At 37.8% G+C, this 16,994-nt stretch overlaps 1 protein-coding gene across 1 annotated transcript in view; it reads right to left on the bottom strand.

Moving 5' to 3' along the window:
* SEL1L3 (SEL1L family member 3) overlaps positions 1-16,994 on the bottom strand; it is a 327,791-nt gene that overhangs the window by 135,966 nt on the left and 174,831 nt on the right. The window contains exons 16-17 of the mRNA XM_053704078.1: positions 3,926-4,053; positions 2,324-2,407 (exon numbers count right to left, since the gene is read on the bottom strand). Coding sequence (XP_053560053.1) covers positions 2,324-2,407; positions 3,926-4,053 — 212 coding nt within the window. The remainder of the gene's footprint in view (positions 1-2,323; positions 2,408-3,925; positions 4,054-16,994) is intronic.

The raw sequence follows: 16,994 nt of genomic DNA, 5'->3' as shown, positions 1-16,994 counted from the left end.
TCCTTTAATTGCTGCGCACCCCAAATTTATGCTAGGAATACTTGTAGCCCCTCATTTGACGCACCAAGGGGTGTACTTTCTGAAAATGTGTTTCATTTCCATTTTAATTTCTCTGGTGGCTAGAACTGTTTAATTGCTGAAACAGTACAGTAAATTCTAAGATGCTATTTTTGATAATTTATGAAATTGACATGCCTGCAATAAAACAGTGGAAAAAAACAGTGAAATGTTCTTAATTTCTGCATATTTCAAACAGGTTACCTACAACAAATATTTATCCACACAGGTTTTGATGATAGAGCTTAGAAAAATAAAATTATATACTATTTATTGAGTCAGGAGTAAAAAAAATACACTTTTTCACATTTTACGCAATATGTTTCAAACCTGATGATACATACACATATCATAATGATATATTTTAAATTTACTGGGCCTGCTGAAAAACAATATATAGTTTGTATAGTTTATTCCCACAAACTTTACTTCTAAAAGTGTTTAAACGTGAACTGCAACAAAAAGCTCAAAACCAGCTTAGCACACAGGTGGTAAATGGCTTAGTAGCCAAAGGGTTAAATGCATAAGGGCAGATCACAATCTATGTGTGTATCTGAGGTCATATTTATGTAATTTAGAGGACCTTGGAATTGTAAATATAACAGAAATTGAATTACACTTTAGTTCCTGGATCATCTGCATGAATTACCGAAAGTAACTTTTCTCTGTTCCCACAGTATATATCAAGCTAATGTCTTATGTCCTTACTTTCCTTTCTAATGCTAATGTAGGATTTTGTGGGTTGATCTTTGCCCACTCGCTGCACCTCCTACCTAATAAAGCTATGCTTAATACATTGTCACGTTTAGCCCATTCAAGATGTTTGCAGAAAAGTAACAATTTCAGCTTATTTTTATGCACAACTCTTGTAGTTTTAGGGAAAATTGATTGATTATAGAATTGGTTTACACGAGTACCACGTAATTGATTGGATCTGAACTCAGTGACTGTGTTGAAAAGCAGGAACCAGCAAATGAATATTTAAAAAGATAATTCTTTATTGGACAATGTTAATAAACAATCTGCTACGCCTTGCTCTACACAAATGTTAGTCACTGTCCAGAGTTCAAGAACGCTTTTCTGAAGCAATCTATTACAGATTATAATGAAATATCTTAAATTACTTATTACATTTTTACTTTGCAGCTAAGGTAATATAGCAGATTGACTCTAGTTTATTATCAACTAGTCAGGCAGTATAATACAATGGGCCTGATTAACTATAGCTCTCTAGTCAGGTGAGATTACCTGAGAAGTGTCATCAGTACAGCAAGGTCCCTCAGGGTTCTGCATGTGAAGGAGGGCCAACTACGTTATAATACAATGATAAAAAAACAAAGATTTGGTGTGATTTCTCACCATGCCAGTGAGTTTCTGATAATCGGCCTCATGTTTTTAATTTATCATATAATACAATTTAGAATCAGAGGTTCTTGCAATGTCTGTTTAATATGAAGAAAAAAAGGTTCTGTGTTCTTTAACATGGTGTTTGTGTTGTAAGCCATTCTAAGTACTGGTATTCAGAAAATAATTTAAGATTAAAATATGTTTTAAAGCAGACAGAACTAGAATGGATTAAATTGCTAGTTTCTAAATGTAAGTACAATACTACACTCTACTGGCCAACATTTGTAATGCAGTAATTATAAATGATTTTAGAAGTAATAAGATTAAAGGAACATTGTACTGAAACATTCTCTGTCATGCATAGGAAAGTGCAACAATAACACATAATAAATCTATATGTTGGCATGGAAAAGATTAAAGGGACAATGTGCTTAGGCAAAAATCTCTTTATGAATTAATTATATTACAAGCATCTGAAGAGCTTGGCTCCTTTCTACCACCCCCACTTGGATGTTGCTTTATTCTGCTGTTTCTTGTTTGCATATTATTTCCATAGCTAATACTATAGTAATCATAATTTCAGTGTGGGTGATAGATTCAAGAGGCAAAATTACCTAAACAATTTAATACAGTCTAGGAAGTAAAATGTATGATTGTGAGAGCATTTAATCATACACTGCCCCTTTAATGGACAGCAAGGAACACTAAGCAGTCTTCAAGGGAGACTTGTTGCGCCTTGTGAGCATATTGTCCAAACTAAACCTATATGTGCTATGCATTGTTATATTATAGCTATTTTAAGTATCACAACACAGTTTTATTAGGTTACATTTGTACAATACAAAGAAAAAAATAACAAAATTGCAAATTATAATAACGGTTGATAATAATAATCAATAAACTCTATACCAGAACTTACACTGAGCCATCCATATATGAATTCAGAGCTTTTCTGACATCATGCCCTAGATATACATTCTTCTCTGCCACATTCTTTGCATAGCTGTAAAATAGAAAAAGGATATAGAGAGCATTTGTCAGATACTATGGATTCAAAGCATCTAATGCTTGATGCTATATAAAGTACCAGTGTGCAAAGTATTGCTATAAGATTTCAATTAAAGGGACATGAAACCCAAAAATGTTCTTTCATTATTCAGATAGAGAATATAATTTAAAAAAAGTTTCCAATTTACTTCTATTATCAAATGTGTTCTGTTCTCGAGTTATTCTTTGTTGAAGAGATATCTAAATAGGTAGCATGCAAATGCCTGAAGCATTACATAACAGGAAAGACTGCTGCCATCTAGTGCTCCTGCCAATGTATAACATAGTTGCAAAACTGCTGCAATATAGGGCTGCAGATATGTGCACACTCCTGAGCTTACATCCCTGCTTTTCAACAAAGAATAACAAGAAAACGAAAACAAATTGGAAAATAGAAGAACATTGGAAAGTTGTTTAAAATTGTATTTTCTATCTGAATCATAAAATACAATTATTGGGGTTTTATATCCCTTTACGTAATCCATGGCTATAATACATTATACATGAAGGTGTAATGATGCAATTACATCTTTAGAAAATATTTTTAAACCTACATTACAGCTCTGCTCTGCTCATGGTTTAAAGGAACATAAAACCCCAATTTTTTCTTTGATGATTTAGAAAGAACATGCAATTTGAAACAACTTTCTAATTTACTTCTATTATCTAATTTGCTTCATTCTCTTGATATCCTTTGCTGAAAAGCATATCTAGATAGGCTCAGTAGCTGCTGATTGGTGGCTGAACATAGATGCTTTGTGTGATTGGCTCACCCATGTGCATTGCTATTTCTTCAACAAAGGATATCTAAATAATGAATCAAATTAGATAATAGAAGTAAATTGGAATGTTGTTTAAAATTGTATTCTCTATCTGAATCATGAAAGAAAAATTTGGGGTTTAGTGTCCCTTTAAAGGGCCATGATACCCACATTTTTTCTTTCATGATTTAGAAAGAGCATGCATTTTTAAACATCTTTCTAATTTACTTCTATTATCTAATTTGTTTTATTCTCTTGATATTCATTGCTGAAAAGCATATCTAGATATGCTCAGTAGCTGCTGATTGGTTGCTGCAGATAGAAGCCTCATGTGATTGGCTCACCCATATGCATTGTTTTTTCTTCAAATAAGGATATCTAAAAAATGAAGCAAAATAAATAATAGAAGTAAATTGTAATGTTGTTTACATTTGTATGTTCTATCTGAATCATGAAAGAAAGATTTTGGGTTTAGTGGCCCTTTAAGTTCTATGGGTCTGAATTTCAATAACAGGTTCTCACCTCAGTACCCGGCTTTATCATTGGGTTATGTTTAAAGGCATAGGGGGTGCATTAAAATAGGATAGATGCAGATTTGTGTTATCAGCCTTTATTTACAGACACACCTGGGAGGCAGACAGATTCGTAATCTTTTGTAATTTACAGGTAATTTAGTTTAACAGACAACAGATATTTGTATCACTGTTTCTTACATGACAGCCATCTTCGGGTTTCTTGGTAGACTTTTCAAGCTTCCAGTTATTAAATATTGAGCAAATTGAATAGTTCCTTCAATATGTCCACCATATGAAGCTCTTGAGATGTATTCAACAGCACGTGTCTGTGAAATGAAAACAGGTGCAGAATTATCCAATACAATTTCTTGCAAAAATAAACCAATATATTATTTTATTTAACAAACCCTAATCCTAAATGGAAGTTCTTGGTTTACATTACTGCAGAGAAGTTATATTGTTCAATATTGTATTGATGACCAAATTTAAAGTGTCTATCATTAACCTTTCACAGAGGTGTTGAGAAATTTGTTGAAAATGGAGCAAAGAGAATATCATGCGGTCATCAAATATTTGATGAAATAAAACTTACATGCAACAGAAATTCTTAGGGATAAGGTTTATACATTAAGAGACCCTGCTCCAAGTGGTGTTGGTAGTTTAAGCTTGTGTAGATGCCCCTCACTGCAGTCTCCAGTTAACAGCTTCCACTGAAGAAACCATGGGGGGGGGGGTTATGATATGGTTGACACAGTACAGTCAATTGTAAATAATGTTTTGGTCATGAGAGAAAAATGGTTGCACGATGACCTCCAATATGTTTGCTGCAGACTAGTAGAAACAACAAAGGAATCCTGACAATTTCTATAGGTGATTTGTCACTATGGATGAGCCATGTATTCACCAATTTGATACTGAGACAAAACCACAATCCTAGCAATGGAAGCACAATAGCTCTCTCCCCTTAGACATTTTTCAAGCTATGCAAGTGCTGGCAAGGTTAAAGGGACATTAAACTCAAACATTTTCTTTCATGATTCAGATACAGCATACATATGTAAACAACATAACTTGATCAATCTTGCTTCAGTTTCTTGGAATCCTTTCTTGAAGAAGCAGCAATGTACTTCTGGAAACTAGCTGAACACACTTGTTAGCCAATCACAAGAGGCATATACACTCACTGACCACTTTATTAGGTACACCTGTTTAATTGCTTGGTAACAGAAATTGCTAATCAGCCAATCACATGGTAGCAACTCAATGCATTTAGGCATCTAGACGTGGTAAAGACGACTTGCTGAAGTTCAAACCGAGCATCAGAATTGGAATGAAAGGGGATGCAAGTGACTTTGAACGTGGCATGGTTGTTGGTGCCAGACAGCCTATATTTTGAAAACGGCTGATCTACTGGGATTTTCATGCACAACCATCTCTAGAGTTTACAGAGAATGATCCGAAAAAGATAAAATATCCAGTGAGCGGCAGTTGTGTGGACGACAATGCCTTGTTGATGTTAGAGGAGAATGGGCAGACTGGTTTGAGGTGATAGAAAGGCAACAGTAACTCAAATAACCACTTGTTACAACCAAGGTATGCAGAAAACCCATCTCTGAACGGACAACACATCGAACCTTGGAGCAGACGGGATACAGCAGCAGAAGGCCACACCTGGTGCCACTCCTGTCAGCTAAGAACAGGAAACTTAGGTTAAAATTTGCACAGGCTCACCAAAATTGGACAATAGAAGATTGGAAAAACGTTGCCTGGTCTGATGAGTCTTGATTTCAGCTGCGACATTCAGATGGTAGGAAAAAGAACAACAGTATAAGCTGCAATTCCCAATTACAATGTGAGATATGACACACGTGATATAAAGTGTAACAAACAATACAAAAAAATAAAGACTGAATTAAAAGTCAAACGATCTGTATAATGAAAAACAGATCAAAGAACGATCACACCTGTGTATTTATAAGTTCCCGAGTATGATGTAGCTTTTAGAGTGTCTTATCACTCAGGTGTCGTTTCACTCAGGTATTTGTGATCACAAATCCAACGATCAGCTTCAGATCACGAAGCCAGTGGGTGCTGCTCAATAGACACAGAGGGAACCTCCCAGAGAACACTTGAAAGAGAAAAAAGAGAAAAGAGCGCAGAACCACTCTAAGAGTAAAACTTTTAATTACAAACAAAATAGCGCAAGATAAAAAACAAACGTACAAGATATCAGGATAAAATGTGCATAAAATGATATCACTAAAGGTCTTCGACCGCAAGCTAAGAGTTTTAGCCTTAGTCTGCTTGTTCCATCCTGCAGTAACAGCGTGTAGTAAAAAGCCTTGTATATTCCAGAGAAGCGGAGCAACTCCAACATGTTAAGGCTTGTGTCGAGTAGGACCTGCAAACTTCTCAACTCCTCGATGCGTTTCTTCTGGTTCTGACCAGACTTTTTCAAGAGGAAATGTTTAAGTAAGCCACTTGCTTCCTTTTAAATCTAGTGCGCTGTCACTGTAGAGTATGTGGCAGTGTATGATAGGCTGAATACGTGTCAGTGTGTTATAGATAATAATAATAATTTGTGTGATAGCATTAAACGCTGCAACACAGTAAAGATAAAAGCACATACCTGCCTGATAGTTCACAGCATGTAGCCTAATGCCAGGGTTTCAACATTATAAACATATACGAAAATTGATATAAATAGCAATGAATGAACATTATAAAAAGAGCATAAACTGTTGATAGCTATATTTGATGATATGGATACGAAATGCATATTAACATACATTGGAAGATAAGCCCAGCACAGAATATTGATACGGAATGCATATTTGGAAAATAAGCACAATATTATGTTAAAAAATGTTGAACAAGCACAATCTAAAAATTTTATGAACCTATGACATGAATATGAAAAAGCAAGAAATATATATACAGTATATGTACACAGTAAAAATGAATGAGTAACCCTAATGTCTATGTATATTAATAAAGATACACTGTAGACCAATAAGTAATACTTCAACATAACGATGAAAGCTACAGTTCAATTTAAATTTACAAATTGCCAATTCAACTAAGGTGAATGACCAATGTCGGAAAAAAATGCTGCATGTTATTATACTGAAGGATTCTAGCAGAAGAATTTCCAGTATTTAAATATTGGTTGTGAACTTGAAATATTTTAATAGTATGGACATCTAGAGTAAAGGATGTTTAACCCTTTAGAATGAGATATATTTAGGGTGTTAAGTTTGTGAACCCAATACGTTTCACGTTGACGTAAAGTTTTTAATCTATTGTTAGAGCTATTGGGAGGAATCCAATCTATTACTGTCAGGGTGCCAGGAATCAGACTGAGACGAGAAGTGCAAAAATAATCACACCTTTATTAATAGCAAAAAATAATAAAAAGTCCACAAGTCAAATAACAAGCCAGGAGTCAAAACCAGAGCAGGTAGTCAGACGAGCCGAGTCAGGAGCCAAAGCGAATGGTCAGACGAGCCGGAATCAGCAACAAGGAAAACAGCAGAGTCAGGAACAAGCCAGGGATCAGGAACCAGGAAGTACGTCAGGCAGCCAGGTAATACACAGGAAGTCTCACAAGCAGGTCCGAGACAACGCAAAGGCAAAGCATACTGAACAGAGGCCCTTTAAATAATAAGTGATGACATCACAATTCTGAGACTGCATCCTGTCTCACATGGATGATGCACACCAGTCTGGCCATAAAAGGAAGTGCAGGAAATGAGCAGCATCCCCCACAATGCACCATAGTCAGGAAGAGGGGTGAGTAAAATGGCTGCAAGCAGCACATGGCAATCAAAACAGGGAAGAAACCCTGAGAGTACCCTCCCCTCAACGACCCCTCCCCCGCGGGAGGACAAAAGGGTAATTGGGGAAACGGGCATGGAAGGCATGGAGGAGGGCGGGAGCATGAACATCAGAGGAGGGAACCCAAGAACGCTCCTCTGGACCGTATCCCCTCCAGTGAACCAGATACTGTACACGGCCCCTGGACATACGAGAGTCAATAATACTGCTGACCTCATACTCCTCATGGTTGTCAACAAAGATAGGACGGGGACGAGGCAACACAGTGGTAAACCGATTACAAACCAATGGTTTCAAGAGGGAGACATGAAAAACATTGGAGATGCGCATAGCAGGAGGAAAGTCAAGAGCGTAGGCCACAGGATAAACCCGTCGGAGTATTCGAAAAGGACCAACATAACGGGGAGCCAATTTATTGGAAGGCACACGAAGGTTCAAGTTGCGGGAGGACAGCCAAACTCTCTCACCAACCTGGTAGGAAGGCGCAGGCAGATGCCTACGATAAGCCTGAAACTTTTGGCGCTGCATAGATCGATGAAGGCAATCCTGAATCTGCACCCACGAGGAACGGAGTTGCGGAGATGCTCCTCCAAAGCCGGAATACCCTGAGACATGAATGAATCGGGCAAAAAGGATGTTTGAAACCCATAATTCGCCATGAACGGGGATAACTTGGAGGAAGCATTAATAGCACTATTACGAGCAAACTCTGCCCAAGGTAACAGTTCAGACAAATTATTGTGGTGATCTGAGACATAGCAACGGAGGAACTGTTCCAGAGCTTGATTAGACCGTTCCGCAGCCCCATTGGATTGAGGGTGATATGCCAAGGAGAAGGAAAGCTGGATCCCCATTTGAGCACAAAAGGAACACCAAAATCTGGAGACAAACTGGCTACCCCGGTCCGACACTATCTCTTTGGGTAACCCATGTAAACGGAAGACCTCCCAGGCAAAAATTGAAGCAAGCTCCTGAGCGGTAGGCAGCTTCATCAAGGGAATGCAATGTGACATTTTAGAAAAATGGTCAACCACCATAAGGATAACAGTATTGCCATTGGAAACAGGGAGCTCGACAATGAAGTCCATGGAAAGATGTGTCCAAGGACGCTCACCAATAGCAATAGGTTGAAGAAGAGTAGTCTTATTCTGTGCACAAACTGAGCAGGAGGCAACGTACGCAGCAACATCAGAACAAAGACCTGGCCACCAGAATGGTCGAGTGACAGACCAAATCATTTGGTTCTTGCCTGGGTGACCTGCGGCTTTAGGATAGTGGTAAGTGTGCAAATGTTTAGTTTGAAGATTCTCAGGAACAAAACACTTACCACTAGGTTTCTCAGGAGGTGCATTGGTTTGTGCAGCCAGGATCTCCTCCCCCAAGGGAGAAGTCAAATTAGTACGTATGGTAGCCAAAATATAGTCAGGAGGTATAACAGGAGTAGGTACAGACTCCTCCTTGGACAGAAGTGAAAATTGTCGAGAGAGGGCATCAGACTTAACATTCTTACTACTAGGCAGGTAGGAGACCACATAATTAAACCGAGACAAAAATAGCGCCCATCTGGCCTGTTGGGGCGACAAACGTTTTGCTTCAGATAGATAAGTTAAATTCTTGTTGTCCGTAAGAATGAGCACTGGCACGCTAGTACCCTCGAGAAGATGCCTCCATTCCTTGAGTGCCAAAATTATGGCCAGTAATTCCCTGTTGCCAATTTCATAATTGCACTCCGCTGGATACAATTTCTTAGAGAAGAAACCACACGGATGCAAGGAACCGTCAGGTATAGGACGTTGAGACAAGAGGGCACCTACTCCAGTCTCAGATGCATCGACCTCAAGAACGAAAGGCAGGACAGGGTTAGGATGAGCCAGAACTGGAGCGGCAGCAAAGGCAGTCTTAAAACTATCAAAGGCCTTAATGGCAGTAGATGACCAATGGAGTGGATCATTCTCTTTACGGGTCATGTCTGTGATAGGTTTGACCAAGGAAGAAAAGTTTTTAATAAACTTTCTATAGTAATTGGCGAACCCCAAAAAACGGTGAATAGACCGAAGACCAACTGTGCGAGGCCACTGCAGAACTGCAGATAACTTGCCAGGATCCATGGAGAACCCTGCAACGGAGATAACATAACCTAGGAAGGTTACTTGAGTCTGATGGAACTCACATTTCTCGAGTTTACAAAACAGGCCGTTCTCACGTAGTCTCTGAAGAACCCGTGTAACATCAGAACCATGAGCCTCAAGTGTGGGTGAGTGTATGAGGATGTCGTCTAAGTACACCACAACACACTGTTGCAACATATCTCGTAGGACATCATTAGTAAATTCCTGAAAAACAGCAGGAGCATTACATAGGCCAAAGGGCATTACAAGATACTCATAATTCCCGCTCCTGGTGTTAAATGCTGTCTTCCATTCTTGGCCCTCCTTAATCCTAACGAGATTGTACGCTCCTCTCAAATCAAGTTTAGTAAAGACCGTAGCTCCCTTGAGGCGGTCAAAGAGATCCATAATGAGCGGAATAGAGTAAGCATTCTTAATGGTAAGACGATTAAGACCCCTATAATCGATGCATGGTCTTAATTCACCACCCTTTTTCTTCACAAAGAAGAAGCCAGCCCCTACAGGAGAGCAGGATTTGCGGATGATCCCCCGCGACAGAGCATCGGCAACATACTCCTCCATAGCACAATTCTCTGCAACAGACAGAGGGTACGACCGGCCACGAGGAGGAATGGCTCCGGGTTGCAGGTCTATGGCACAATCGTAAGACCGGTGAGGAGGCAACGTACCGGCACGCACCTTGGCAAAAACGTCTAGGAACTCTTGGTACTCCTTTGGCAATTGAGATACCGAAGAAGTGCACAAGACTTTTTTTTTTTTATATATACTTTTTATTAAGATTTTCATCACACATATCATACATTGGAGATTCAAATGTCTCAAGAATCATATTACAATCAAGTATCGGATCGGCATCGGAAAACAGAAATACATATCAAACAATAATCTATATAGTGACTGTAAAATATTTTAGTCCAGCATTAAATACCATGACTGTTCTAATTTAGCATATTTTCAGTAACTGGGATGAATGTAGCAACACTTTTGCCACAATATTTTACTTTACCTATTGGGATGCCAGGATATAAAAAAGAAGAACGAAAGGAAAAGAAAAAAAAAAAAAAAACCTTGCTTATTACAATAAATACATATATAGCATTCCTCATGCTCTCTCTCCTCCACCCATCTCCCTACAGCCCCTGCCCCATGTTGATACACCTGAATACTTTAGACTATCCACTGTAGGGGTAAAACCTCTGCTGTAATTAATTCCATAAAGGGTATAGCATTTATAAGCAGTGTTATAAATTGTTTTTGGCTTGGCATCGGCCAAGAGCAGATATATTTCTTCCATTTTAAAAAAAAAATTCTGTAGGATTTTATAGATCTCAATTTCAAATCTTGCCGTTCTATTACCATTTGTAATTTAATAACGTTTACCAGCTCCTGAATACTCGGGGCTACTTTATTTTTCCATTTAGTGAATATTAAATTCCGTGCAGCTAAGATTATTGTATTCAGGAAGATCCTGTCACCCACATTCCCCTTTTTACTCAGAAAGAATATTTGTAATGGATCTAATATCACCCTTACGTTCTGATATTTATTTATCCAGTATTGTACTCTTAACCAAAATTGCTGAACTTTGGGGCATCCCCATAAACAATGTAATAAATTAGCTTTCTGTTCCCTGCATCTGCTGCATGCACTTTGTTGTGCCGTAACCCATTTACCTACTCTCTCTGGCATCAGATGATATTGGTTTATTAATTTGAGTTGAGATTCTCTCCAGTTCACCCTATCTGTCGCTTCCTCTGCCAATTTAATACTTTCAACGATCTCTTCTACTTGTATTGTAGTGAAATATTTGTAGAGTTTATCTTTCAGGGTATTTATGTGAGATTGTCCCAATATCAGCATTATTTGTTGGTACCAGTATGAGATCGACCTTATTCCTGCCTTGTAAATCTTAAGACCTGAGTCTATTTGTGCTTGTTGCCAATCAGTGCCAAATAGGGTATTTTGTGTAACAATATAGTGTCGGGTTTGCAGATATGCAAAAAAAATGTTTGCGGGCAATTGAAATTCTGCAGCTAAGTTCGCATATGATTCTATCTCACCGCTTTGTCCCCTTCTTAACTGTGCAAAATCAATAATCCCTTTGGCTTTCCATTCAAGAAATACCTCATTTTGTATTCCTGGTATAAAATCCACACAGCCCACTATGGGTAATTGTCTTGAAACCTGAAACTTCAGACTCAATATATTACAGTACTTTGCCATGCCCTTACTATATTTGCTATGGTACTAAGGTGTCCAATCTGCCTTGGTAGTTTGTTGTATGGGCAGTGCAATATGGCCTTTAAATTGTATGGTTTGATCAGCTCTGATTCTAACTCGTAGTGTGTAACATAGTCCGAGTTTGTGAGCCAGTCTAAACCAAATTTCAATATTGTGATAATATTGTAGTATTTGATACTAGGAAGTGCGAATCCTCCAAAATTCTTTTTTACGCATAGTTTTTCTAATGACAGGCGAGGTTTCTTTTTCCCCCAGATAAAACGCGCACATAACTTATTATATCTATCTATATCTCTTTGTGGTATAAAGATTGGTATATTTTGTAGGAGAAATAGTACCTTCGGGAAAAAAATTGTTTTCAGCAGCATTACCCTTGCTGAAAGTGATAGATAATACAGATTGCATTTCTCAAGATTTGCTTGCAAGTTATCAAAAACCACTTTATAATTTAACTGATACCATTCGTCTGGGTTCTTCCCCATTTTAATCCCTAAATAATTAATGTGATTAACCTCTTTAAAAACATTATTTACACTTAGTCTAGTTTTGATCACCCACAGTAATTCTGACTTGGAGGGGTTAATTTTATATCCCGTGAAAGTACTAAATCTACCTATGATATCCATCACTAACGGGATATTTTTATCAGATTCTTGTATGAACAATAGAATGTCATCTGCGTATAAGGATATTAACGTCTTCTGCTCCCCTATAGTTAATGCTTGTATGTCCATCCTAATCTTTACTGCGAGGGGTTCAAGTGCTAAATCAAATAATAGAGGGGAAAGTGGGCACCCCTGACGTGTGCCTTTCTCTAGTGTAATATGTTCTGAAAGCTCCCCGTTTACTAATAATTGTGATTTTGGTTTATTGTAGATCAGTTTAATCAGCTCGACAAGGTTTCCGGAAAACCCAAAGTTCTCTAATGTTGACACCAGATGATTCCATATAATGGAATCGAACGCCTTTTCTGCGTCTATTGTAACAATTGCTAAGTCTTTCTTAGGTAGTTTCCCTTCCACCCTGCCGAGCTGATAAAAGTGATCCAAGATTGTCTGAACCCTACGCATGTTACGAACTGCATTTCGTCCCGGGATGAACCCCGCCTGGTCTGGGTGGATCAGTTCTGCTATTATTTTTTTGAGCCTTGCTGAAATAATTGACATTAATATTTTATAATCTTGATTCAATAAAGATATGGGGTGATAAGATGCTAAATTTTCTGGGTCTTTCCCTTTCTTGTGAATCAATGTAATTATCGAATCTGTAAAGTATCTCGAATTCATCTCCCTATTCTGATAATAATCATTATATAGTTTTGTTAATAAGGCTGGTATTATATCTACTGTTATTTTATAGAATTCGGCAGGCAGCCCATCTGGTCCTGCCGCTTTCCCTATTTTGGAGTTTTTAATTATTTGGACAACTTCTGCCTCCTCAATTGGCTGATTTATTTGTAGAAGTGCTTCCCGTTCTATCTGTGGTAGCTTCACCCTCTGCCAAAACCTTTCCTTTTCCTCGTTATTTATCTTTTGCTTACTATAAAGTTTTCTATAGTAATCTAGAAAGGCCTCCCTGATATCAACAGATGTTGTGAGGCATTTGTCTCCAACCCTGATTGCTCCTACTAAATTACTTTTCTTGCGGAATTTGGTTATCTTTGCTAAATGTTTTGCGTTTAGGCCCTGATAGCCCTGATATATTACCCTTGCCTTTAGATCTTCCCTAGCCCATTTTTCTTTGAGGAAACTCTCCCTTTCTTCTTTTGTTTTTAAATATCTACGCCAGTTAAGATCATTTGGGTTGCTTCTATACCTCCCGAAAGCATTTCTCAATTGATTTGCCAGTTGAATTTCCCTTGCTTTAAACTTACGGACCATCTTTACCATGTATGCTTTCATCTCCCCTCTCATTACAGCTTTCCCTGCTTCCCATAAAATTTCCGTATTGTTTATCTGTTGATTATGTGTATAATATTCCTGCCATTTCTGATTCACCCAATTTGCGAATTGCGGATTATTACATAGATACCCCGGAAAATGAAATGTGTTTGTCTTTCTTTGGGACCTGTCTCTAGCAGCTATTTTCAATGTAATTATAGCATGATCTGACAGTATTATATCAGAGATGTCTGTCTCTATTTCATATCTGAGGAGCTGTTCGTCTATCAAAAACATGTCTATGCGTGAAAAGTTTCTGTGTGTTTTGGATTCGCATGTAAATGTCCGATCATCTGGGTGTTGCAAACGCCAAATATCTTTTACTTTCAATGCAGTTAAAAAATTACTCAAACATTTTGCTTCCCTGAAATTGGCCTGTTTACACCTTAGCTTATGTCTATCGATTTCTGGATATAATGTTATGTTCATATCTCCAGCTATAATTAGGTTCTGGCCTAAAAATGGTAATAGTTTTTGTTTCATTTGTTGCCAGAAATCTATTTCAAGCCCATTAGGTCCATATATGTTGCAGATAGTCCAGACTGTATTTTCTACCTTTAATTGTATTATTATGTATCTCCCTGTAGTGTCTAGTTCTTGTTTCAGAATTTTATAATCCAGATTTTTATTTAAAAGAATAGCCACCCCCCTCTTACGCTTGCTACATGGAGTAGCAATAATCTCCACTATCCAGTTTGTTTTTAATTTGTCTATCTCTACTTTTTTTAGATGGAGTTCTTGTAAACATATAATATCCGGATTACCTTTTTTGACCATTCTAAGTACATTTCTACGTTTAACAGGGGAGGTGATGCCCCCCACGTTCCAAGATATTATTTTTAACGGAGCCATCATTCTAGCCATTTACACAGGGAGGATGAGTAGGAGAGAGACACATGGGAAGAAGAGAAGAGAGAGAGAGAGAGAGAGAGAGAGACAGAAAAAATAAAAAATGTAAAAAGATGCTCTGCCCCCCCCACCAAGGCTTCCCCACCCACATTCTTTGTCACAATTGTCATACCCACACAATCTCTTTGTCTGCTACCCTCTGAAGAGAAAATCAAATTCACTAGTAATTTACCTTTCATACTACAATATTATTTTCTTTGCAGAATGTCTTAGCTTCGTCCACCGAATTTAAAGCTACAGTGCCATCCATACTGAGTACTGTAATTTTTGCGGGATATCTCATTGTTGCTCTTAAGCCTGCTTTGATTAATCCCGTACAATATGGCGCCATAGCTTTCCGTTTGGTGGAGGTTTCTAGAGAAAAGTCCTGAAATAAATACACCTGCTTCTGTTCTATAATAAGTGGTTGGTTAATCATATACTGCCGCATAATATTTATCTTATCTTGAAAATTTAAGTATTTGATTAGAACCATACGTGGACGTGAGTTACCCTCTTGTGGTACTCTATACTGTCCAATTCTGTGTGCCCTTTCCACTTGTAGTTTTTCCTCCTGCATCTGCATTCCTATCAGCTTCGGTAGGGATATTGACCCAAATTTTAACAGGTCCTCAAATTCCCTGGTCTCTGGTAGACCCACTATTCTTACATTACTACGTCTAGACCTGTCTTCAAGATCTTCTACCTTTAGCTGTAGAGATTTAATCTGGTCTGCCTGTGAACTTATGTCTGTTTCTTGTGTATATACTTTGTCCTCTAGGTCAGAAACCCTATTTTCTACCTCAGTCATTCTGGATGAAAATTGTTTTACATCTTGTGCTAGATCCACTATCTCTCTCTTTATGATCTCGAACTGTGGTAATATCAGATCAGCTAATTGATTTATGGTTAACTGAGTCTCTGTATTCTTGCTCGTGTTTCCTATGTCTGTTTATGTAATGCTTTCATGCAAAGATTTCAATTTTTTGTCTTTTTTTATCGGCATATTCGGTGATCTATTTTTCATACTTATCATATATTTATCCATATACCAGCTACCAGACAGCTCTAACAAGGAAAGGAGAACAACGTCAGAAAAAGAACCACCATACAGATTTCCACCTTAAAGGGCCATGCTACCCACATTTTTTCTTTCATGATTTAGAAAGAGAATGCATTTTTAAACATCTTTCTAATTTACTTCTATTATCTAATTTGTTTTATTCTCTTGATATTCTTTGCTGAAAAGCATATCTAGATATGCTCAGTAGCTGCTGATTGGTTGCTGCACATAGAAGCCTCGTGTGATTGGCTCACCCATGTGCATTGCTTTTTCTTCAAATAAGGATATCTAAAAAATGAAGCAAAATAAATAATAGAAGTAAATTGTAATGTTGTTTAAATTTGTATGTTCTATCTGAATCATGAAAGAAAGATTTTGGGTTTAGTGGCCCTTTAACCCTCCAGCAGCTGCCTATCTCTTGTCCCTATTATGGATATTACTCCCTAAATTGTGTCCCTGTCTATCTACCTTTATCCTGAGTGTGCTGCTTACATCAAATAGGGAAGTTACTTTGGCCCCTTCTTCCTGCTTATGTTCCCCTCTTAGTCATACTACTTTAACCTTTTATAAGTGTTGCGCATACATATTATACTTTAAATCAAATCAAAACATTCTTAAAATCAACGAGTTCAAAATTTAACCACTTATACCCTCAGTGAGGAGATTTTCACATCTCTGTATATAGACCCAAAACCTACGCCGGGTTTACTTTACTCTCCTCACTGTGCTGCTTCTACTACCTCCACAGTATTATCCTTTTGTAGTTTTCCACAGCTATCTATACAGCTCTATACTACATCAATACAGTATAGTATATTAAGACATTCCTAAAGATCTTATATCATTGTTACACACCATACATTCCCTATATAAAATATATACATAACCGTTCCCCAGTGCAGTAAACCCCCCCACAATGTGTGAATAGTGTCTCTCTTTTTTTATAGAGGATTTTTATAAAGACTGTCCAGCTTTCCCTCTGCTTATGTATACAACAGCTGCTCTTTCACTCTTGTGGGTCCTATAGTTCTTTATATCCCACGTTCCTCTTTTTCCCCCTGCTGAGTATGACAGGTTTCAGCAAGGTACTTGGGAGAACCCACACAATCCACCTCGATTTGTGTATAGTGTTACACTTTAATTTTTATTCTGTTGCTTGTGAGTAGCTG

This window comes from Bombina bombina, chromosome 2 (genome assembly GCF_027579735.1).
Source record: "Bombina bombina isolate aBomBom1 chromosome 2, aBomBom1.pri, whole genome shotgun sequence".
In the NCBI taxonomy this organism is placed as follows: domain Eukaryota; kingdom Metazoa; phylum Chordata; class Amphibia; order Anura; family Bombinatoridae; genus Bombina; species Bombina bombina.
This window is presented reverse-complemented; position numbering and strand designations above follow the sequence as displayed.